We start from the raw sequence: 25,606 nt of genomic DNA on the forward strand, positions 1-25,606 counted from the left end.
GGAGCAAGAGGGCGGAAGCTGACGAGCAGGTTGAAAAAATGCTCGACGCAGGTGTGATCGAGCCCTCGGGAAGTCCTTGGATGTCACCTGTTGTGCTGGTCAAAAAGAAGGATGGGACCACGCGGTTCTGCGTGGACTATCGCCAGCTAAACAACGTGACACTCAAGGACTCATATCCCCTGCCAAGGATTGATGACACCCTCGATGCCGTTGCGGGCTCAAATTGGTTCACAACTTTGGACCTCAAGAGTGGGTATTGGCAGGTGGAGATGGATAGGGCAGGGAAGGAGAAAACGGCATTTTCCACAGGTAAGGGGCTGTATCAGTTTACTGTGATGCCGTTTGGTTTGTGTAACGCCCCCGCCACCTTTGAAAGATTGATGGAGCATGTACTAGGCGGCATGCCATGGCAATCATGCCTGGTGTACCTGGATGACGTCCTGGTACATGCCCAAACGTTCCCCCAGGCAGTAGCTAATTTGGACCAGGTGTTCGGGTGCCTCAGACAGGCAGGGTTGAAGCTGAACCCGAGTAAGTGCACTTTGTTTGCAAGAGAGGTGGCCTATCTAGGTCACGTGATCGGCCGCGAGGGGGTAAAAACGGACCCAGACAAAATTAAAGCGGTAGAGGAGTGGCCCGCACCATGTACCATCAAAGAGGTGCGGGGATTTTTGGGACTCTGCTCCTACTACCGGCGCTTTGTGGCGAAATTTGCGGAGTTGGCCCGTCCCCTCCACCGGCTTACGGAGAAGGGGACGCGATTTAATTGGACACGGGAGTGCCACGAGGCCTTCCAAAAATTGAAGGGGTGTCTAACATCCGCACCCCTTCTAGCTTACCCCACTAGTGACGGGACATTTACCCTGGACACGGATGCGAGCCAGGAAGGATTGGGCGCAGTTTTGTCTCAGACACAGGAGGGCGTGGAGAGAGTGATTGGTTATTATAGTCGGGCCTTAAGTAGGCCCGAGAGAAATTATTGCGTCACTCGCAAAGAGTTATTGGCTATGCTGGCTGCCATGAACCATTTCCACCCGTACTTGTACGGGCGGAAATTTTTGGTTAGAACTGACCATTCCTCCTTGCAATGGCTCCTTCGGTTCAAGGAACCGGAGGGCCAAATTGCAAGGTGGTTGGAAAAGTTGCAGCAGTACGATTTTGATGTGGCCCATAGGGCCGGGAAGGCCCATGGTAATGCGGACGCACTCTCTCGGCGTCCTTGTCTGGGGGAAAACTGCAAATTTTGTGCGAGACACGAGGAGAGGGAACAATTGGGCGATTCGGACCCGACCCTCGTTGTCCGGGCAACCCGGGTGAGAGGGCCAATTTTGCCACTAACCGCGGACGAAGAATTTGGAGAGTTGGCTTGGAGCACGGCCCAGCAGGAGGATCCTGTTCTGGGGCCGGTGTTCCAATGGGTCAAATTGGGGCAAAGACCAAAGGGGGAAGAGGTCACCCCCCGCGGGGCACAAACAAAGGCATATTGGGCTCAGTGGCAGACCCTGGAATTGAAAGGCAACATCTTGTATCGCAAGTGGGTGGAGGTTCCCTCTGATAGAACTTCCTGGCTGGTGATAGTCCCTGACAAATTCAAGAACGTCATATTGCAACAGGTGCATGGTACCCGCTCCGGCGGCCATTTGGGCAGGACAAAGACAATATCTCGGGTCCGCCGGAGGTTCTATTGGGTGAATATGGGGCGCGACATACAGGACTGGTGTCGGAGATGCGACGCCTGTTCTGCCAAAAAGGGACCAGCACGGAGGATGAGGGCCCCCCTTCAATTACATCAGGTGGGGGCCCCCCTTGAGCGGGTGGCTATGGATATTCTAGGACCGCTGCCCCGCACCCGCCAAGGTAATAAGTATATCCTCGTTGTAATGGACTATTTCACCAAGTGGCCGGAGGCCTACGCCCTCCCCAACCAAGAAGCAGGGGTGGTAGCGCAGGCCTTCGTGGAAGGATTTGTGTGCCGGCATGGGATTCCACAGGAGTTGCACACCGACCAGGGACGAAATTTTGAGAGCAAATTGCTAAAAGATGTGTGCAGTCTCCTGTCAATTCGGAAAACCAGAACAACGCCTTTAAGACCTCAATCTGACGGGATGGTGGAAAGATTTAACCGAACTCTAATCCAACAACTGGCACTGTTCACCGCCACCCGTCAGGATGACTGGGACGAACATCTCCCTTATTTGCTTATGGCCTACCGAACCAGCCAGCACGGGGCCACCGCATGCAGTCCAGCGTTGCTTATGTATGGGCGGGAGTTACGGGCTCCCGCCGACTTGCTCTGCGGTCCCGTGCCAGACACGGTGGTTAACCCGCCGAGGGAGGGGTACGCACGTCACCTAGAGGAAGGCATGGAGCTAGTCCATGCCTTCGCCCGCCGCCAACTCCATCTGGCGGGGGAAAAGATGAAGCGCAGGTACGACGACCGGAGCCAGGGGAGTCAATACGCTCCGGGGATGAAGATTTGGTTCTTTAATCCCCGGAGGCGGAAGGGAAGGTGCCCAAAGCTCACCTCCCCCTGGCAAGGCCCAGGAGTCGTCCTGTCGCAAATCTGTGTCGTGGTCATTAAGATCAAAATGGGGCCACGAGCCCTCCCTCGGATCGTCCACGCCGACCGGATAAGACCTTACACCGGCGAGCAGGCGCCCCCGTGGATTGCCTCGGCTTTAGATGCCGAGGCGGGACCCAGTACCTCTGAATAAGGGGGGCTTATTAGTGCCAGAGGACTGGGGGATTGAGGAGCGATAGGCCCGGTGGGTAAGGGTGGCATCCCTGCCACCCTTCCCATGGTGGGGGCAAAGGAGCAATAGCTTATGGGGTGTATGGCAGTGAAAACTAGCCCGGGTGGGTTAGGTTATATTGATAGGGCCCTAGCGAAGATGACATTAGGTGACGTTAAGGTTAGTTAGTGACTGATACCTGTAGTGGGGACGCAGGTAGGTTAGTGTGGATGATAATGACGAGGGAGCGCAATAGTTTAAAGGGACGACTGGGAAGCGCAAGTTTCAGAAGGGAGTAGTTAGATGAGATGATGCAGGTGAGAATTGAACAGGTGTGATTGCACAGGTGTGCAACTGGACAGGTGTGTGGAGCAGTGTGTGAGTAATGAGTGTTGTGGATCAGCGCGAATGCGCTTGGGGAGAGAAGGGTGCAGGTGGCACCAGGTGTGAGAGCACAGGTGTGCAGGTACAGGTGTGTGGAGAGAGTTGGAGTAAGTGGTACGGAGTGGTGTGCATGGTGCGAAGGAGTGGATGGGGGAAGAGTGGACCCCTTTCACGAGTACCCGGGGCGGGTAGTGTAAGTGTTAGGTAGAGGGTATAGGTAAATTGTGGTTGGATATTGGCATCTGTGGTGCGGTTGCAGAATGGTGTTGTGAATGGGTGCATTAGTGTCGTGGAAATGGCTGGGCGTGTAGCCTGTTAGTGTGTGTAGTTGGTTGGGCACTCCACCACTGTGAGGATGTCGGCCAGGTGAGGCCGCAGGTGGGCTCTGGGAGCCGGTAGTTGTGAGTGGGTGCCTGAGGATCCCGGGTGTGGATCGGGTAGCCCAGTGCCAGAGAGGGCACCGAGTGGGGAGAGCGCCAGAGGGCCTTCCCCAGGTAGTTAGGTTAGGGTAAGGAGCAGGTAAGCTCGGAGGCAACTGCAGTGGTGGGGGTGTGCAGGTGGGTAGACCCGCTGGGAGAGGTACACGCCACAGCCCAGAAATTGTGCGAGGGCACCGGGAGATGAATCGGGGGAGTGAGACCCCAAATTGAAGAGCACCACAGTTTGGCCAATGGGAATTGGTTTTTAGAACCCATAGTGTAGGAGGGCCAATGGTTTGGCCGGAGAAAGACCCCGGGTAGTGTAAAGTTGTTAAAGTCATTTAGGAAATAGTTAGGATTGATGAACCTGTCGCACCATACGCAGCCACTTACCTGTGGTGATGATGATGACTCCACACCTGTGTTTTCTTTGTTCTGTTGCAGGAAATGAGAATTGTGTGGATTTGTGAGACGCATCACGACGTGGATGAGACATTGGGGTGATTCCATCTCTCCCTCCCTAGGAGGGACTGATGATGAATTGGTGATAGCAAATTATGATGTTGAGTTGGAGATGGCAAATTTTGATGAAAGTTGAAAATGGCAAATTTGATTGGTTAGGAGGGAGAGAAGACGAATTTGGTTTATGGGAGGAACGGGGAAGACAGTAGGGATGTTTGTTGATTTGTAAAATAGATGTTTATGGGTAGTGTTGTGTTTTGTGGATACAGTAAGGGGTAAGGGAGGGGCCATGTAGGTTACCTGGTGGGGGGGGGGGGGGGCGTACGGTAGGAACGTACCTGTCTCACCTGGTTCCCATGTGCCCCCAGTGTGCATTACCTTACATTGCGTGCACTTTTGCGCCCTTACCACCTTACTCACTTGTCTGCTTCTTTTGTCTCCCACCTCCGAGGATTTGGCTTTGGGGTAGAGAGAGAGGAGAGAGAGGTGCTGGCTTCGCAGTTGTGGGCCTGCACTTTCGCTGTTTGCTGCCTGGATCGATACACCATATGGACCGCAATGTTTGTGGCCACCCACCATGGACCGCGGTTCTTATGCGGCCGAGCACCACCCGTGGATGGACCTATGGGTCAACGTGGCACCTATGCCATACAGGTGAACCACTTATAGTTGACACCCCTGAAGGCCACAATAAAGAAATGGACGCGGTTGGCGCCTTTCTTTATTTTTGAAAGAAGTAAGAAGGCCAAGTGCACCACACGAAGGCAAGACCAGCGGCAGAACCTCGGCCGGCTGCGGCACCACACAATGATCACTCAACATTTTATTGGTGCACCGGATGGTGCTGACTGTGTGATGGGGTGGTGCTTTTGATGCTTGGAAGGGGTGCTCTGCACATTATTAAAGGCCGTAGGCCACAGAGCACTCGTGGGTTGGTGTATCGATGCTGGCATGCGTGCTCTCTCTATGCATAACATCTGCATGTGTCCCTCCAAAAACAGGTCCTGGATCGTAGTGTAAATATCAGCGTAGTCTTGTAAATAATGCTCCCTACCGGCTGTATGTTTAGTTTGCGAATTCTTTCCGCAATTCGGTTATCCTGTGGGTGTGTTTCTGAGAGGAGAAGGGTGCAACGTCGCAGGGGGACATATTTACTCATTTGTGAATATCTGTAAAACTGTCGCACTCAGGGTAGAGTTAATAGTAGAGGGAACTACATCTGCGTGCCACACTAAAATAGGTAAAAATTTATCGGGTCGGGACGCCCCGAGGGTAGAGAAGGGTGCAATGTTGCGAATATGGAATTTGGCCTCCATATCCGCTTGTAAATATTCCCCTATTTCCCCAATACTCCCCAACTATCCCCAATCCCCCATTCCCTAGTCCCATTGTCTGTAAACAACACTCTGTAGAACCGACCTTCCCCTTTTTCCCCCATTAAATGTCGTGCCCAGGTCCACCGCATCTCACGTAGACAACTTTCGGACATCTTGCTAGTTATTCTTAGTCTATGTCAGTTAAGGACTCGTTTCCATTAATTCTGACTCTTCGTTGCACCAGAATGTGATTATATGGCACCAGTAGTGAGTTTAGGACCTTCCCTTACCTCCTCCCATCTTCCCCATGAAACAACAACAACAACTACAACAACGGCACGCGGGGGGAGTGTGCGTCCTCACACCGGCTCGGTTAGCCGCCATGACCATGCGCTCCGACGGGGTTACCACGAAGGGGCTCCTTGTCAGCCCCTCGTCAAGGGTGGAGCCGGTAACCCCCCCGCACGCACCCAATGAGAAGCAACGTGCCGATTCCATCTGGGGCGGAGCTAACGAGCCGAGGGCGTGTCACTCCCCGCCGGATATACGCGGCGACTTACCGGATGTGAGGTCAGATGCGCCTGAACTACGGAGAGCAGAGGAAGCCACCGCCACCCCCAGCGCGACGATACCTCCCCGCATCTTTGGACCGGACCGAACCGGGTCGATTCTGCCCTGAGCCCAGGTGCACCTGGAGCCATCGCTACCCGCCTTTCCTTGCCATCAATCCCCGTGTGAGTCAGCCTTGTCCCGTTTATCTGTCGTCTGTTGGGGTTAATATAAGAGTGTGTCTAAGTGCTTGTCTTTCTATGCTGTCCCTCTTGTAGTTGTAATCTAACCTTCCGCCATAATATAACCTCCTCCGGAGGTCTTGAGAACTGAGCCCTTGGTGTCGTGTCATTTGAATCCCAGCCGTTGTGTCTTTTTCCTTCATTGACCTAGCGTAGCGCGACTCGTCAACGTTCGAGCATAATCGGGTAAACTGTGCAGACGTGGTCATACCAAACCGCTCGGTAAACTAACATCCACCACCGCGTCTGTAACAATATATATAATATATATATATATATATAATAGATATATATATATATAATATATATATATATATATATATGTATGTATATATATATATATATATATATATATATATATATATATATATATATATATATATATATATATATATATATATATTGTTACGGATACGGGGGACGGCTCTCCCGTTAGCAAGGGGTGATTAGCCCCTTGTCCTGTTAAGCTGGCCGTCTCCCCGGTCCTGGTACTTGTAACGCTCTCCCGTGGGATGGAACGGATCAGGGTTATGGGTCCAGGGTTTATCCCGAATACCTTTAATCCGTACCTCCGCAGAACAAGGAGGCAAGTACCGCTCGAACCCCGGTTTGGATGGTCTTGTTGCCGAGCGGTTTTTAGCAACCCGAAGTTCGAGTCATTAGCAAAGACTAAACCCGGTCCTGAAACGTTGGCCAAATCGTGCCACAGGTGTCCAATGAGGGAAATCACAAAGACGACGGATGTAAGGGAAAGAAAGGCAAGGTAGGAAGAACAAATCTAATTTATTATTATTATTTACAAATCATCAAAATAACCAAGGAGAAAGAAGGATAAGAAAATAACGACAGAAAGAGGGACGGACCAGAAGGACACAGTGCAATTATTAGCTTATACTAAACAGTCTTACTCATAAACCCAGGGACAACATGAAAGACGGACGAACAATCAGACTTACATGAATGGGGGATTGCAGAGTGGATTGGCTGGAGGGATCAGAAGATTCAGGTCGGACCACAACTGGAAGGTTTTGGCAGGGCGCACAGCAAGCAGGTCCTTCCCGGGTTGGGAGCGAGCAGGGCGGCAGCGGCACACGTATCTCGCCCTTCCTTGACACGCCTCGGGTTCTTTTGTCCTCTGCTGCGGTCCTCTCCTCCCTCAGAATCGTCTCACGCGTCTCTCTCCCTCAATCTCCTGCTTTTTACAATCGTCGCACGTATATCTCTCTTTCAACCTGCTGCTCTCACAATCGTTGCGCGTATAACTCTCTTTCAACCTCAAGCGCGGGGTGACACGCCCTCGTCAGTTTCGGGACCGCCCTCCTCCGTGCTCTGTTTCGTGCCCTTATAAGGCAATAGCATGGTCTTGCTACCTTATTTGGGCAGAGAGTCGAACGGCGCGCCCCTTGTGGCGAGCCACGGGCTTGTGTCCTTACTTGGGCATGGGGCTGAACACCCCGCCCCTCGTGGCGCGCCTCTTCCCGGCGACCCCGCCCTTCCTGTTCAAACAGAGCACGGAGCACATCTTCATCATAGCAGCGAACGCCGCTTCCCAAGCCAGGCCAGTTGAGGAGCCGCGCACCCCACGCTTGTTAAGCTTCGTTACCCAGAGAGGGAGAGTTCGGCTGGAAAATGTCATTGAAGGGGAGCTATCCTTACTTGATTCGGTGCAATGGAGTATTAACTAATGGGAACAGAGCCTTAATCTAATACACATAATAAGGAGATAACTACTGAACAAGGAGGAAATCTATGATTGGCTACGTGTGGTATATGGAATAACTACGGGAACGACCTTTGACCTTTATACACAACAAATGGAGGAAGGAGGGTGATCTTTTACAATTAAACACAATTCTCATATCCATAACAATATATATATATGTATGTACATACATACAGTCATGTATGCTCTAGCAGGGAAAATGGCCTTTAAAATGCATGTTGTTGTTGTTGTTGTTGTTGTATACAGTCACCTGAAAAAGTAAGTACACCCTATGGAAAGTTTTGACTTTTTCAACATATTTCAACATACAGCTATTTGATCTTCATTTCAACAATATTGACAGATAAAGGTGATATAATATAACAAATATCATGAAACATTTACATTTTGTAGTCCATTGTATAATTTAAATTAACATAAATGCAAATTTCGCATGTGGAAAAAGTAAGTACACCCCTACAATCCCTACATTTATCACTACTTCAAATACCTAAAATTAGAATCAGGTGCACCAGCTCAGGTGCAAATGATTAGAACATCGTTGCAGAGGATCTTGGAGGAACCTGTCTTATTTAAACCTCAGACATTTAGTTTGGTTTGCTCTTTGTTGTTGAAGTGTGCGGCGTCACCATGCCTAGATCAAAAGAGCTCTCTGAGGCCTTCAGAAAGAAGGTTAAAGATGCCTACGAGTCTGGGAAGGGATTTAAAAAGATATCCAAACAATTTGAAATCAATCATTCGACTGTCTGGAAGATCATCTACAAGTGGAGAAGATTCCAAACAACTGCCAAATTGTTCAGGCCAGGCCGCCCCCGCAAGTTCAGCCCGAGAGCAGACCGCAAGATGCTGAAAGAAGTCTCTAAGAACCCCAGAATGTCATCACGGGACCTACAGGTAGCTCTTGCCACTGTTGATGTCAAAGTGCACGAGTCTACCATTAGAAAGAGGCTGCACAAATTTGATCTACATGGGAGGTGTGCCAGGAGGAAACCTTTGCTGTCCAGAAAGAACATCAGGGCAAGACTAAAGTTTGCCAATGAACACCTCGGCAAAGACCAGCACTTCTGGAACAATGTGCTCTGGACAGATGAGTCAAAGGTAGAGCTCTTTGGCCACAGTACCAAAAGACATGGTTGGCGAAAACCAAAGACAGCATTTGACCACAAGAACCTGATACCAACTGTAAAGCATGGTGGTGGAAATATTATGGTTTGGGGCAGCTTTGCTGCATCTGGGCCTGGGCAGCTCACCATCATAGAATCCACTATGAATTCTTCGTTGTACCAGAATTCATAGTGAATTCATAGTACCAGAATTCATAGAATTCATAGCATCTGGGCCTGGGCAGCTCACCATCATAGAATCCACTATGAATTCTTCGTTGTACCAGAGGGTGCTTGAGGATAATGTGAGGCCATCTGTTGGAAAGTTGAAGCTCAACTGAAGGTGGACCTTGCAACATGACAATGACACTAAACATACCAGTAAATCCACCAAGGAATGGCTGAAAAGGAAGAAATGGAGGGTTCTGGAATGGCCAAGTCAAAGCCCGGATCTAAATCCCATGCAGATGTTGTGGGGGGATTTGAAACGAGCTGTGCATGCAAGAAACCCCTCAAACATCGCACAGCTGAAAGAATTCTGCATGGAGGAGTGGGCAAGAATTTCTCCCAGTCGATGTCAGAGACTGGTAGGCAGTTATAAGAAACGCCTACTTGAGGTTGTTTCTGCCAAAGGGGGCAATACCACCTATTAGAGCCAAGGGTCTACTTAGTTTTTCCACATGCGAAATTTGCATTTATGTTTATTTAAATTATACAATGGACTACAAAATGTAAATGTTTCATGATATTTGTTACATTATATCACTTTTATCTATCAATATTGTTGAAATGAAGATCAAATAGCTGTATGTTGAAATATGTTGAAAAAGTCAAAACTTTACATGGGGTGTACTTACTTTTTCATGTGACTGTATATATACAGTCGTGGCCAAAAATATTGGCACACTTGCACTGTTTTTCAAATAACTCGCAACTTTCTATAAAATAAGTTGAAATTGACAAAAGTATTTGGTCTCCACAATTCTTTATTTCACTGTTAATGTTACAGAACCTTTGTTTTTGATTCAGAAGTTAATATATCCTTTTAAATCAGAAAATAAAAAGAAATGGCATTGGCAAAATTATTGCCACCCTCGACTTAATATCTGGTAGTACAGCCTTTGGACAAAATAACTGTAGTCAAGCGCTTCCTATATCTATGAATGAGCCTCCTACACCTCTCTACCTGCAGTTTGGCCCACTCTTCTTGTGCCACCTGCTCCAGTTCTCCCAGATGTGAAGGGTGCCTTCTCCCAACTGCTGTTTTCAGATCTCCCCACAGGTGTTTAATGGGATTTAGATCTGGACTCATTGCTGGCCACTTCAGAACAGTCCAACGTTATGTCCAACCATTCCTGGGTGCTTTTTGAAGTGTTTTTGGGGTCGTTGTCCTGCTGCAAGACCCATGACTTTTGACGGAGACCCAGCTTTCTGACACAGGGGTTCAACATTGCGCTCCAAAATGCCTTGGTAATCTCCTGATTTCATGATGCCATGCACACATTCAAGGCACCCAGTGCCAGAGTCAGCACAGCAAGCCAAAACATAACTGAACCTCCTCCATGCTTGACTGTAGGGAAGGTGTTCTTTTCTTTGAAGTCTTTATTTTGTTTTCTGTAAACATAGAGATGATGTGCTTCACCAAAGAGCTCTAATTTGGTCTCACCTGTCCACTGAACATTTTCCCAGAAGGATTTTAGCTTGTTCAGGTGTATTTTGGCAAACTCCAGTTGTGCTTTCACAGCAGTGGGGTCCTCCTGGGTCTCCGAACATAGAACCCCTTTTCATTGAGTTGGCAACCGATGGTGCCAGTTGAAACTGTCGTACTTTGTGTCTGAAGGTCAGCTTGAATCTGTTTGGCAGCTGATCGAGGTGCTTTCTCCACCATTCAAACAATCCTTCGCTGCAATCTTTAATCAAGCTTACTCTTGCGGCCACGTCCAGGGAGGTTGGCAACAGTGCCATGGGCCTTAAACTTCCTGATAACATTGCATACGGTGGACACAGGAACACCAAAGTCTCTGGAGATGGGCTTGTAGCCTTGAGTTTGTCCATGCTTGGCTACAATCCTGTGTCTGACCTCCTCAGTCAATTCTCTGGTTTTCTTTCTTTTCTCTATTCAAACTGGTTGAATGAGTGATTTTTTATATTGCAGGCATCTGCAACTCATCTCAGGTGAGTTCAATTCCAAAGTAAAGGCCAATCACCTGCTTGAAATCTAATTATGTCTAACAACTTCTAAAAGGTGCCAATAATATTGCCTGGACCATTTTAGGATTTCTGTGTGGAATAAGCTAAGATTTAGTCATTTTTTCAGCTTTTTTGTTTTGTTCCACTGAAAACCAAAGAAATACACATGTGGATACCAAAATATTCTTTAATTTCAACAATTTTCTGGAAGGAATGGTGCATTATTTGAAAAAAGTGCAAGGGTGCCAATATTTTTGGCCACGACTGTGTGTGTATATATAATTATATATATATATATATATATATATATAACAATTGTGATTATTTTAATAAAGTGCATCAGCATTCCTCTCCATGAGGCTCTACAGACTTAAAATCTATTCTATCTCTTCCATTCTTCAGGCGGTGATCGGACAGGGCATTGATCGGCACCTATTTGGCCTCAAGATGCAAGCCATTGAGAGTGGTTTCAGAGTACCTGAAATCTTCATGGACACAACGTACGCTGTATCGACGCATTTCCGTCTCGTAACCAATCAGGTACAGTACAGGCATATCATTGTATGCCTACCCGTCTCCTTTATGCTCTTCGTGTGATAGTTGCTTGTTTCTCATCAAACTTTGGAAACAAGTAGATGTTAAAGTGTAGAATAATATCAAAAGAGCATGTCACAAAAGACGTTAAGTTGCTCCACCAAACATTTATCCTTTATCAAGGATTTAGTAACTGTCAAAATGTGGAAAATCACGGAGTATTTGTCACGGGTCACGGAGCGGCCTTTGTGAAGTCTTCTGATTTTGCTGGATGAAGCATATCTGATTTGATGGTCATCACTTCCTTTGGAAGTACATACAAGGAGAACCATTCACCTGATAAATCGCTCAAACTACTGACCTGACCATGCAACACCATACTTACCTGTTGCATCATGTGAGCTTGAACAACAGGTGTTGGAAGCATTTGAAGCAAAGGGTCTAAACCATGCAACGTGAAGTGTTACCACATATACTGTGAAAACTCGTGTGGAGGAGTGAGGGAGGTGGAGCTTGCAAAATGTCAAAATACTTATCAATGCAACCCATAAATATAGATGCTTTAATATTTACTTTGGCACATGAAATCATAACAGCATTTTTGCAGTTGGAAGACACTGCAGGAGTTTTGTCTCGAAAACTACTTCACAAGATGCCAATGCCACCCTGTGTGTTCTGGTTTACAATGAGCTCAGTCCGTACCCAGTTGACCGAGGTTACTAGTTGGGGTACCTGGCATTGCCAAAGTGAAAAACGCCTCCCAACCACAGGTCCTCAACTTCTGGCTCCCAACCACAGGTCCTCAACCTCCGGCCTCCAACCACGGGTCCTCAACCTCTGCCTCCCAACACCAAGTCCTCACCATTCCCCTCCAAAAACCCTAAGGCATCAATTCCATCCCCACTCCAAGTCCTCAAACCCCCTCCCCATCCCAACTCCTCAACCCCTCCTTCCCCCACAGAAAGCCCTCACCACCCTCCCTTTACTTCCTCCCCTCCACCCTCCCCCCACCGCCACCAGAGCTTCAACCTCTCTCACACTCTGTCCCATATTTACCTTCCCTGCTCATAAAAGCAGAGAGGCATTCCCATATCCAAAATAACAGAATATGTAGTGCTTTTCCCTCCCCGATCATGCTATCACTGACTACTGAAACTGCGATCAAAACAACTCCTACAAACGGTGATCAAAACAGTCATGGCTGGTCACGGTTGTCTGTCCACTCGCAATCCCCAGAGATATGCGGAAACTCCATGGAATTGCAACTATCAAGTGACCATGAGGCCGAAACCCATTGTCTTCTTCCTGATGCATATACACTACTCACAATAAGTTCGGGATATTGGCAGGTTCTTCGGTGTGGTTGATTTTGTGTATTAATTATGTTGAAAAAAGTTGTTGGTCCTAATTCTATGGTTATTAATGAGTGTGAAAAAACGCAGCATTCTTGATTTCAATACCATAACCCTAACCCTTTAAAAAAAAAAAAACTCACTCCCACAATATCCCTAACTTATTGTGAGTAGTGTATACTCATTGTTAAAAATAAATAATGACAGTTTGACAAAGATCCGTTCGGCCATCTCGAGAAAAATGGCAACGCACAGACATCTCTCTTATATACACACACACCAGCAAGGGTACCCAGCGTTGCTTGGTGATGTTCTAATCCTGTTGGCATTTTGAAGAAATTAAATTGTTTTTTTTCCTATTTTTTGTGGGGGCCTAAACACTTCCTGACACCCACTAAGACTAAGGTATGGGGTCAGAGATCATTTAATATTACCTTCCTACTAAAGATTTAGTAACTAAGGTTTGTCACAAAGGTTTAGGCACGATAGAGCGATTAAAAAAAAAAAAAAAACCACAACCAAAGTTTTTTTTTTCAAATGTTTTTTTTTTTGCCTAAAACACTGCCGGGAACTCACTGATGAACCTCTGAATGTTTGACAAAGATCCGTTCCACCGTCTCTTAGGAAACGTGACACAAACATCTCTCTTTTAGTATAGTCGTCACTTATGCCTCGTAAAATAACATTAGTTTCTCATCCCCACCCGCTTCCTTTTTGACGGCTGCTTCCTTCTTTTTTTTTGATATTTACTATTTTTTGTCCAGATGTTTAAAAAAAAAAAAAAAACTTTTTTTATTATCACGTTATTGTGGTCACAGGACTTTGGAACCCAGACCAATCATTATTTTCGGTTCCTATAGGCCTAGCGCTCATGCAAATTAAATATATCTCGTCTGTAAGTATGCTTGCTCATGCTGCACCGCACAATCAGCGAATCTGATTTCCGAGACGTGTACAGTTAGGTTAGCTGGCTGTAGCGATAGCGTGCGAGTTATTGATCTCAAGAACTAACTTTTTCGGTAGCTTTAATTGAGCTATAGACATAGTACAGTAGACTTAGGTCTTAAAATGGTCTTCATTTGTGTATGCATCTGGAAGACTGGCAAAAAGTTTTTGAAGCCATAGTACGCTCGTATGGTGTTCGACGGAACCAAGACTCTGGGGGATATTTTTCAACGAATTTACAAATGGGGAGTTCAACCAGGGATCGCCCATCGATGACGACTACCAGACATCAGCTTAGGTCAGTAGTGCAAGTCCGCATAATATCTAGTACTGGTTCAGTACGTATAAGCACACATTACAGTACAGTGCCACTGTTGCAGTCGATGTTGACATATCGGGTATATGACCAATGTCATTTTTAATGGTATATGGGATGTATGTTTGGTAGTGCTAGCCTTTGGTCTGGTAGACCTCACTATCTGGTGGACATCTTGGAAAAATATCAAAAATTTGGAAAACATCATAGTAAGGTGCCCCCCCCCCCCCCCACCCTCCTTTATTTTGAAAAGCCCAGAGAGAAACTAATTTATTTTATTTGGCTGTATTGGAGTTTAGTCCTTTTCTTCTTCTTCTGTGGTATCAAAGGCTGGTGGAAAGGCTGGCACATACACAAATCACAAACATACAGAACACACAAACACGGCTGTTGACCTTGGCATAAGTTACTGGCACTTCCTGGAATACACTGGGTGGAAAACTGCCAATGTCCTCTTGTGATATAGTTTTCTCTCCGCAGTCATTAGGGCAATTAAAGAGGACTTCCTCCCCTCATTGGATGCCAACCCATGGGGTTTATCTGTAATCTATCCTCTAAATGCTGAGCATCAAATGAGGATGCACCACATACCGTTTTCTCAGTTTTTTGGTATGATGCAGTCAGGGTCGGAATTGAACCACCGACCTCCTAGACTCGGTGCATCTACTCGAACCACAATGATCCACCGAGACTGGTTTATTAAAACATCGGGGCAATACCCCTGGCACTCACCTGGTAGAATAGACAGCATACTGTACTGACTAAAGGTATTTAAAACCAATTTCAATGGTTGCTAGAAGACAGGGCAGCATGTAGAATCATACTAACATATTCATTAGACTTTAAACAAAGAAACAAACAAAAAAAATCTCTTTTGGGGGGAAACCTCCCCCCCCCCCCCCCACACCCTCATAGACCACCTTAGACCCCAATTTTTTTTAAATGCCAGGAACAAACTTCGGTATGTCATGGGTGATGAATGTCGTGGTAAAGTTTCATCGAAATAGTGTGTGTAGTTTCAGACGAAAAAGCAAATTCCTATTTTGGGGGTTAAACCTGGATTCACTTTGACCAGCGGTAGACCCCCTTAGACCCCGAATTATTTTTAATGCCGTGAACAAACTTTAGTCACAACACAACAAATACCAAATTTGGTCACAATCCCTTCAGCGGTTTCGGAGAAGAAATTTCAAGTGTTTATGGACTGATGGACAGATGACGTGCCATCGCATAAGCTCCCCTGAACTCCGTTCCAGGTGAGCTAAAAAAAACCCACCAATATGGAGACAAATAACCTGTTATATTGTAAATGCATGAAAATCATAGCACCAATGATTTATCCACAATGGGAATCCAACCTGCTGAAGTTGACAATACTGTATGCACATAGCAGATCGGGAGACTTTTTAAAAAGCGGGGGTCGAGGGGAGGGAGCGGTCGAGGGTGCTATGGTCCAAAGAAAAACAATTAAATATGTTTCCTTTCTTTCCCAGATTCCTTCTCAGATGAATTCAGTCATGTGCTATGGTCCAGTGGTCCCAGACGGCTACAATGTCTGCTACAATCCTCTGCCGTACCATGCCAACTTTACCGTGACAGCGTTGAACAGCAGCCCGCAGACTAATGCAGAGCATCTCTCGAGTGCTCTCATATCCGCTCTCAATGCCATGCATGACCTCCTGGATCAGCATTCCGGTGTATCTCCCTGGGAAACTGCTCAGTGGTGAGATGGGTTTCACCTCGTGGAGTTCTCCAAGTTGCTGGATCGACATTTGTCTGGGAGATGGCAAACATTGGTAGATGGTTCTTAGTGATGATGTATATATATTGAGTGTTCCATACACCTTAAGTGGGCTTTTTCGACTATTTAACCTCTCTATCTCCTCCGGTGGCCTCATGTTATTCTCTCTCCCATTTTCCTTACTGTTGTGCCTCTTTTTACGTTTTTCTCTTTAACCTGGCTTTGTCCTCAGAAAGGGCTGTTGCCTCCACCACGGGCTTAACTGAAAAGCTAGCATTGCCAGACTTGGACTCTAGCTGTTGAGCTAAACACAGAGTCTGTGCCACTGTTTACACCTGCAAACACCTGTTTACGGTTGAACACGGCGATATCTGCACAACACAACTGTAAATTTGTCTTTTCGTCTCGAGTCTGCGGCATTAAAATGCCTTTATTTAATTTATTTTTCACGTCTTTGTCCTCCTCTGGGCTAGAGCCATTCTGGGTAATCTCAGGGTGATGCTTTTTTTTTCCCATTGATTTATTGACTGCAAAACCTCCAAAACGATGGATGTGTATTTTTACACATTTCACTCTCGGCGATCCTGCACCAGGTACTGTAGTTTTGGATCACGTTAAAGAACTTGAAGAACTCTTGCCATGTTGAGTTTGACAGTAACAACTTGAAAAGGAATTACTGTATTTTTTTAATTCTAGCTTTTGAAATCCCCCAAAAAAGTTGTTGGTGTCAAAATGAAAGAAAGAAGAGGATGTAATGACGTAGGAAGAATCGGAAACATTTTTATTCCTAGTCGAGGGTTGCAAAGATCTTTCCATTGCAGATGTATTCACATATCTAAAGCCGTTGCCTTCTATTCTGACAGTATGGACATTAATGGTTTCTATTTGTTTCAAATAGCATCTTGCTTGTTGTAAATTGCACCGTTTCCTTTGGTATTCCCTCGGCCAAGGAACATTGCAGTGTTTCTGTGGGCACGTGTTGAGCGATTGCCAAATTTTCCTGGAGATAATCGATGCCGTCTCCTCACGTTTACTCTGGTAGAATCCTCTTCCAGGCAGAGCTTGGTGCATGGTGTAAACAGCGATGCTTTCCAATAAAACGTCCGGAATTTCTCTACCGCCTTTGAGAATCAACAAAATCGAAGAACTTGACCAGCCTTGCTTTATTACTCATTTCTATTTTACAGGCTATTAACCATTCATGTTTATTAAAATTATCATACACAACAGGCTTTCAATACCACAGGCAGCGTCTCTTAGCATCATATATATATATATATATATATATTATATATATATATATATATATATATATATATATATATATTATTTCAGCATCTGGAAAAGCATGTTGGAAATTCTACAAAAATATAACAACAATAAAGCGAGTACAAAACAAAACAAACAAGACCAAAGCAGAGCCTTGCTGGGGTACTGTATATAGATTACAGTAGATCTGAGACTGACCGATCTACGTTAAAGTAGATCTATACAAACATACACCACTCTATCCCATCCCTTTGGAAAGTCTATCCCAAACACCAAGGCCAATGATTTTAAAAACCTCATCTTCAAAACAAAAGAGCAAATGCCGCGTAAAACATGTTCACAGGCCGAACACCTAAACGAGCCATCCCGATGGTGAATGTATGAACCTCGGAACTAGCAACTTGAACTAGCAAACAAAACGAAAACACATCTTAATTGCACATTTACATCTCTTGGCGGAACTTTCCACGGTTCAATGTGGTCACGTTTACATTTTCGCACTCGGTGTAGTTTCTCCATCATGCTTTGGTTGAACTCTACCTACCGGAGATCCCAGGATCCTGGATTCAAGTCCAGCTTTGCCAGTAGAATGGACCTACTAATGTCTGACATGTTTTGGCCAACAACCTGAAAACGCAACATATATTTTGCTGAGTGCACTCATTTTATAATACGAAGACCTGTGGCGTTTAACTGATATTAATTGATCAACAAGTATCTGGAACTACAGTAGATTCTCATCAACACAAATGTTCCTCTTGACCACAAATATTTATCTTGACGAACATTTCACAGTATTATAGTTTAATCCTTTTGTCTTGCATTTAATTGAATTGATGACCTACACTGTTATTCCATGTCGAGAAGAAGAAGAAGAAAAGAAATGGCTGCTATAACAGGCCTTCCACTGAAGGGATGCATGATGGTATTGTAGTAACTTTTCAACCACCGATAATTGCTTGCAGAGGCCTATATGATTCTTCATGTGATGGTGCTGAAATAATAACTTTCGTACACACTGGTAATGCACCTGCCCTTTGCTACCTGGGTGGAATTTCCATGGTATCCGAGTCCAAATCCATCCGCCAGTTTAGTGCCGGAACTTCTCACCAAAAGTCACGGTGGCATTAAACGGTGCCAATTATCCCAGCATCGTCCAGCCATTAACTGTATCTGCTGCTGTTCCTCCCCCCCCCCCCCCCCATCCCAATCCTTGCACCACCCCAAATTATGTTTGAACAATGTGGTTTCCCAAACACCACCCCAAAACAAGCCCTGGTGTTAGGCTAGCGGCTAGGGTGCCGGCTTAGGATCCTGGGTTCGAATCCCGGTCGATCGCTGAATTAACGCCAGGGGGGTTGACTCAGCCTGTCATCCTTCCGAGGTCGGCTAATTGAGTACCAGTTCACTGGTAATTCCCTGTTTGTCGTTAAAGGTGGCAAAAAGGGTTGGCGTCAGGAAGGGCATCCGGCCGTAAAATATTGCTTCAAAAAGGGGACCAAAAAAAAAAAAACAACAACCACGGTTCCCGAAAAAGGCCAACCCCCGCTTTGCGGGGAAAAATGGCCTCTAAAGGTGGTTATTTTTTATTTATAATGTGGTCTGCTCCAAACCATCGATACATTTGAATGGAACAGTACAGCTTCCAGCACATCTCCTCATTGGATCAAACCACTCTTGTCTCACGTCCCACAATCACTTTTTGCCTTGTACATTCCCTGGCGTGTGCCATCATCTGCTGGTGCTTTGCCTCTGGGGCTTTATTATTCTGCCGAGGCCGAGTGAAGCGAGGTTGAGGCCATCTATTCCTGATCCATGAAACACCATGCAACCCATGCCTACAGAAAACGGACTTTTTGGAACGTCAGCTGCATGCCATCCAATCCTCATGTAACTTTGGTAAAACTCTCTCCTATGTTGAAAGTTTTGTGTCATTCGCTCAAGTGGTTGCAGAGAAAACTAATTTCTTCTTCTTTCGTACGCAGTGCAGGACTGCAAGTAGCATCATCGGCTGAGGGCTGACAGGCTGAATCAACCCCACCAGCTGTCCGGGGTTAATTCAACAGGTAACCAGGATTCAAACTCAGGACCCTAGGATCCCCAGCCAGCCACCCTAACCGTAAAGCCAACACCAGGCTCAAAAACGAATGTAGAAGTGAATAAAGGTGAAAAAAAAGAAAATGAGGGCCTCGGCCGATGTTCCACCACATTGCAGATGCCTATGACTAGTTTAACAAGCATTCTGAGTATTGTGCTGCAATACATGTCCCCTACCGGCAGTCTGTCGTCCGGAAAACTGTTGGGGAAATTACCAAGGGTTATTTACACACAGGTTCTGAATCGTTCCCAATCGCTAATTACCTCAGGACGGGCTCACCTGTGATTCGCACTCGGGACTTCGATTTATACACCTTGCAGACAGGTCAGCAGAAGCACGAGAAAATAAGTTGTTGATAAAGAACCTTTCGAGTCGCTAAATATCAGTAATTTATTATACTTTCCGGTTCACGATCAATGATCGATGTGTATATATATGTTGCTCGGCTTGGGTCCGCCCCTCCCGAAAGCGCGGTACGGCTTGAGGAGAACTCTAGAATAAACAAGAGATATCCATTAAAAATTTTTTTTTTCGTTTAACTAACAATACCTGCCAAACCACGTGCCCTATCACAAATTCCAAAAGGACATTTTAGTAGACTGACTTGCTGAACAGATCTGTGAAGTTTCCCCTCGATTGGATCAAAAATGACGGAGGAGCTCGGTTTTAAAGGTTCATGCTTAAAAACGTCATAACTCTGAAACCATGTAATGCATGACGTCATGCTCGATGACTTTTTTGTTCGTCATGGGTATGCGATTCTGCTTGCAAAGTTTGGCCTCGATCTGTTAAGCCGTTGCAGATAAAAAGGGGTTTTCGTGTTTTCATAAAAACAATATGGCGGCCGAACCACGTGACCTGTGACGTCATAATTACCATTAAAATATTCTACAGACCGAGTCCCCCCTACGGTGAAAATTTGATCTCAATCGGTCCTATTATTGCGGAGAAAATCTTTTTTAAAGGAAATTAAAACTTAAAATGGCACTGAGTTAAGGATCATCAGAATTATCAGAATTCCCAAAGTTCAAAGTGCCAAAACTTTGTCAAAAATGATCGAAACGTCGTGAAGTTCGAACTTGACCTGTAACTTATCATGAGGAAACCATGTGGCAAGTTTGAAATCATTAGCATTAAGCGTTTAGAAAAAACGTCCGGAAAACTGTTCTTTGCGTGACGGACTGACAGATTGACAGACTGACTGACAGACGGAGGGACGGCGTGCAAACCTATAGTCCCCTCCGGTGTACACCGGCAGGGGACTAATAATTTGGGACTTTAAAAAAAATTTGTTCTACATCTTGGAAAACAGAAGTGGTGAAAAGCTCATCGTGATGCGGGTGAGGGGGATTGTGTATGCCAGACAAGTGGATGAGGAGGAGGAAGAGGGAGTGTTGGAGGATTTTGCATTTTTTGACAATTCAATGAAATCCCCAATGCACCAACAAGGACAAAGTAAACTTGTTCATAAGGAAACCAATTCCTTGTTATTCTGAAAAGTTTTCTCTCATTGAACAAAATCCTATTTTTAAAGAGCTGTAACCATCATGGTTTGGTTGTACCAAAAGATGTCCCTATTGTTTGGCAGTGAAAAGGATCTTCATCGTCATCTCCTTGGCTTACTGAAGACCAGGAATGTGTATATTGTGCTGTTCGCTAATCAAAGTGCATCTGCTGGATATAATTGGTGGCATGGCTCTCGCCCTGGCCTATACTAATGTCATCCTCTCTCACCTGAATCTTGAGCTCTGAGCTTGCTCTGTCTTCGGGTCTTCCACGCCACCATTGGAACCACGTGTGCGAATCCGACTTTTCATACCCTGTTTCATGATACACTTTCATTCTAGGTAACAAGTGTATGATACATTGATGCCTTTGTCCATCCCACAATCCGTCTCTTCTCGTATACTTCACTGACCATCATGTGCCTCATAACTTGAGGGGTGAGGAAGGTTGTTCAATGCCAACACGGTACACTGGGCCAACCCAGGTTCTTACTCCAGTTTAGAGGAAACAAACGGGTCCCAAGGAGATGGTGGTTGAGTAAAGCTCAGAGTTTGGAAGGTCATGTAAGGTTGCAGCTCGGATGGGTAGAAAATGCAGGTTATCAGCTTCCACTTCCACCTGCAGGTGTCCGCGTCCGCCAATGGTCTGTGGGGAGAGCAAGGACAGAATAAGGTAGAGACCACAGCTACCAATATCGAGGTCCTCCGAGCTCAATAAGTTACCTATGGGATGAAGATAAACACAGACGTGCGTGTTTGCAAGATCAGCAAATCGAGACGGTTCTCCATAAAATAAGGTGAATGTGGTTCTCGGAGACAAGTTTGAACATTCTACCTTGACATTTAAATGAAGTACCGACAAACATGAAAGCTGCCGTGTTTTACCTGGCATTCTGCGTCATCTTGCCAATGCCAGAAACGTGGATCAATTGGCGCTTGGTTGCTCCCTCTTAGCTCCATGAAGCTAGAATTGGAGTCCTTTGTGCCATACAAAGTGATTCCTTTGCTGGAGCCTTCACTGTTCGCTGGGCCACGGAGGGAGATGCAGGGTGCGTCTACGGTCTGCCAGGCTTTGGAACTGTAGATCCGTAAAAACTTCAGCTGGACGACCGAGAGTCCAGTGTACTCGGGCTATGAGCATGAGGGGACAATTTCCGACAGGTCAAACGAGCAAGATGATCATAGAAACCTTTACTTTTGGCAACAAGTGAACGAGTGACAAAGTATAAGTCGAAACTTAACTTTAATCCGAATGGCTGCAGCATGTTTTTCAAAATTTTGAAGTAGAAAGAACCCATTGAATATTGTTTGTTATATGAAGTACTGCATTTAATTATTTTATATAATTATTAAATATTATTTAATTAGTTAATTATTAATAATTTAAATATTAATTATTAAATAATAATTAAATATATTAATATTAATTTAATTATAAATAACAATTTAATTTAAAATTAAATATTAATTAATAATTATGAAATTAAATTAATTATTAATAATTATTTAATTATAATTAATGAAAATATTGTACTGCATTTAATTTAGGCAGAATTTTGAAGTGGAAAGAACCCATTGAGTATTGTTTGTTATCCGAAGTACTGCATTTAATTATTTTATATAATTATTAAATATTATTTAATTATTAATAATTTAAATACTAATTATTAAATAATAATTAAATTATTAATTATATGAATATTAATTTAATTATAAATAATAATTTAAAATTAAATATTAATTAATAATTATTACATTTAATTTAATTATTAATAATTATTTAATTATAATTAATGAAAATATTGTACTGCATTTAATTTAGGCAGAAATTTGTCATTCGTTCAGGGTACCTGTGATACCTCGCCTTCATCGGAAGACACGCTGGGATCTTTAACGTCCACCAACTAATACTAGCACATGGGACGCTCGGCTTAATGTCCATCCAAGAGATTGTGCAGTTTGATGCGACGCCATACCTGTGAAGCACCAATCTGACAGTTTTAGTCGGGTCAAACATCGAACCCAGACAAGATAGCTCAAAGATACCTTTGTCCTCTGCACTAATGAGATTTGTAGAAATATAAATATAAATACTGTTTATAATTCCTACCTCTTTTGTAACTTGCATATTGTGATCTCTCTTAAAGTTAAGGAAGAGGAATGCTGACATCAGGAGGTGGGCATGAGATTAGCGAAGATGCACGGCAGGTACGTCTACACTGGATGGGACACCTGCTTAGGATGGAGGAGGCAAATGTCAAGGCAGGCTTTTGATATAGGTGCAGTTGGCTGGAGAGAGAAGATGCTTGAACAGAGGGATGTGGGAAGGGAAAACTCACATGGCTGATTCCACAATAAGGTGGGATTAATTGGTGCCATATAACAGCAGCAGCAGTAGTAGTAGTGGTAGTAGTAGTAGTAGTTGTCGTAGTCGTCGTAGTCATAGTAGTAGTAGTCGTAGTAGTCGTAATAGTAGTAGTAGTAGTAGTAGTCGGTATATTGAAAAAAATCATTTACGTATCTTGGGCTATTGTGACGATTTTGTTGAAGGAATATTTTGAACGTCGCACATATGTTCTTCCCCAGACGTCCCAAAGAATAGTTCTTAACCCTTTAAGGACCAAGAGACACACAAATGTACCCAAACTTTAAGCTTTTGTATACCCGCTATTTTCCCTGCAATTTTAGATTATTTTATGTTTGCTCTAGTTTTACACTGGGTAAGGGCTTTTGTCGTTTCGCTATTTAAAAAAAAATAAATTCTGATTAGAAAAAGTTCTGAAGAGTCTTCCAAAGTAAACTGCTCTCTCAAGCACAGATTTATCCCATCTCGTCTTCAGTTGTCATACCCTTCCACCCGTCCATGGCACACGGAATCTTGTGGTGAGGCAGTTGCCCTGAAACAACTTGCCTTTGCCTCCTGGAAGGCTAATCCAACGGAAGGCAATCTCATTTCCTTTCACAAAGCTCGGAACAAGTGTGTGTCTACCCTCAGGAGAGCCAGGAAGCAATATCTCTCTACTCTCAAGACTGAACTCTCAAACCTGTCTCCTTCCTCCAAATGTTCACCTCCATCTCTGATCTTCCCCATCCAAAACCTTGATCTTTCTACCCCCGTTCATTCACCCCAGATCCACTTTTTTGAAATACCAACTTTTTTCCTGGAAGTCCTAGCAGTGTCCATTTGTTTTGTATCTCAACCACCACCCACCCAGCCCTCCCCGCATTCCCATGCCTCCTACCCCCAAGCCCTCTCCCTCCCACAGATCTCCCGGTGTCCCTGTTCTCTGCTGTTGTACTTGTGTGCTTCCCTCTCTCTCCCCATCTTGTCTCCCGCTCCCTTTATTGTATGTTTTGTGTCCGGTTTTTTGTGTGATTAATGTTAGCTCTTACACGAGCCTTGATCTTGTATTAAAAAAAGAAAAAAGTTGTATTTTTCATAATGCATGGTAGTAGTATTTCAAGAAAAAAATTGAAAGTTATCCAAGCTGATAATAAAATTGGACTTCGATCTGAAAATTACTTTCAAGATGCTTGTGGACCTCGAAGGATTAAAGCAATTAACAAACTCATCGATTAACCTGCTACACAGAAAATTTCATGGACTCCAACTCGATGCACAACAATTTTAATTTACACCAAAATGATTTCCCACTAAGCGATGGTCAAAATGATTACCTTCAGTCCTCTTTCACCTTAATGTGAATTTGAATACAAAAACACCAATAAACTAGGGAGTTTATAGAACACGTTACCCCGCACAGGTACTTTAATTTTAATAAAATAATAATGATGTTGATGATCTTTTTAAAAATTCCAAAAGTTGTTCGTGCTATTGAAGGAGTACAGACGCATTCCAGAACACCACCTTTATACACCACCCCATGAACCTCTATTTAAATTGAATAACGCAACTACATGAGATTTGATTTATATTGTACAGTGTTCAAATATATAATTTAATTTAAATAAAGGTTTAAAGATGTATAAATAAATAAAAATCTGGGTTTTACCACCATTTGCTGAGTGTCTATTACATCACCCTATCTAACACGTTACATTAGTTATTCATGCCTGTTGTTTGTGTCCTTTATGACGTCCTTAAAAAAACAGTACGTGTTTGACGATCATTAACAGATGAGACAGACGGACGGACAGGATCCAATTGCTTAACCTCACTTTTTGCTTCGTGTGCGCAGGGTAATGATTAACAAATATCACATTACCCCTCTAAGGCTAATGAATAGCAAGTACCACACCACTCTCAAGTTAATGACTAACAAGTACCACACCACCCCTGTAGAGCTAATGATTAACAAGTAGAATGAAAACCCCTCATGTTAACGAATAAGAAGTACCACACCACCCCTCTAGAGCTAATGACTAACAAGTACCACACCAGCCCTCTAGAGCTAATGACTAACAAGTACCACACCAGCCCTCTAGAGCTAATGACTAACAAGTACCACACCAGCCCTCTAGAGCTAATGACTAACAAGTACCACACCACCCCTCTAGAGCTAATGACTAACAAGTACCACACCACCCCTCTAGAGCTAATGACTAACAAGTACCACACCACCCCTCTAGAGCTAATGACTAACAAGTACCACACCACCCCTCTAGAGCTAATGACTAACAAGTACCACACCAGCCCTCTAGAGCTAATGACTAACAAGTACCACACCACCCCTCTAGAGCTAATGACTAACAAGTACCACACCAC

At 44.6% G+C, this 25,606-nt stretch overlaps 2 protein-coding genes across 2 annotated transcripts in view; one reads left to right on the plus strand and one right to left on the minus strand.

Annotated features, from left to right (window-relative positions):
- Nucleotides 1–17,121, plus strand: part of LOC137438959 (carnitine O-acetyltransferase) — a 60,820-nt gene extending 43,699 nt beyond the window's left edge. Inside the window, exons 13-14 of the mRNA XM_078767539.1 lie at nucleotides 11,523–11,660; nucleotides 15,761–17,121. Coding sequence (XP_078623665.1) covers nucleotides 11,523–11,660; nucleotides 15,761–15,994 — 372 coding nt within the window. The 3' untranslated portion in view covers nucleotides 15,995–17,121. The remainder of the gene's footprint in view (nucleotides 1–11,522; nucleotides 11,661–15,760) is intronic.
- Nucleotides 17,122–18,506: 1,385 nt separating this feature from the next.
- LOC137438366 (uncharacterized) overlaps nucleotides 18,507–25,606 on the minus strand; it is a 45,700-nt gene continuing 38,600 nt past the window's right edge. The window contains exons 14-15 of the mRNA XM_078767015.1: nucleotides 21,766–22,011; nucleotides 18,507–21,526 (exon numbers count right to left, since the gene is read on the minus strand). Of these exons, the coding sequence (XP_078623141.1) occupies nucleotides 21,380–21,526; nucleotides 21,766–22,011 (393 nt within the window). The 3' untranslated portion in view covers nucleotides 18,507–21,379. The remainder of the gene's footprint in view (nucleotides 21,527–21,765; nucleotides 22,012–25,606) is intronic.

Source organism: Myxine glutinosa, chromosome 13 (genome assembly GCF_964187855.1).
Source record: "Myxine glutinosa chromosome 13, kmMyxGlut1.1, whole genome shotgun sequence".
In the NCBI taxonomy this organism is placed as follows: Eukaryota; Metazoa; Chordata; class Myxini; order Myxiniformes; family Myxinidae; genus Myxine; species Myxine glutinosa.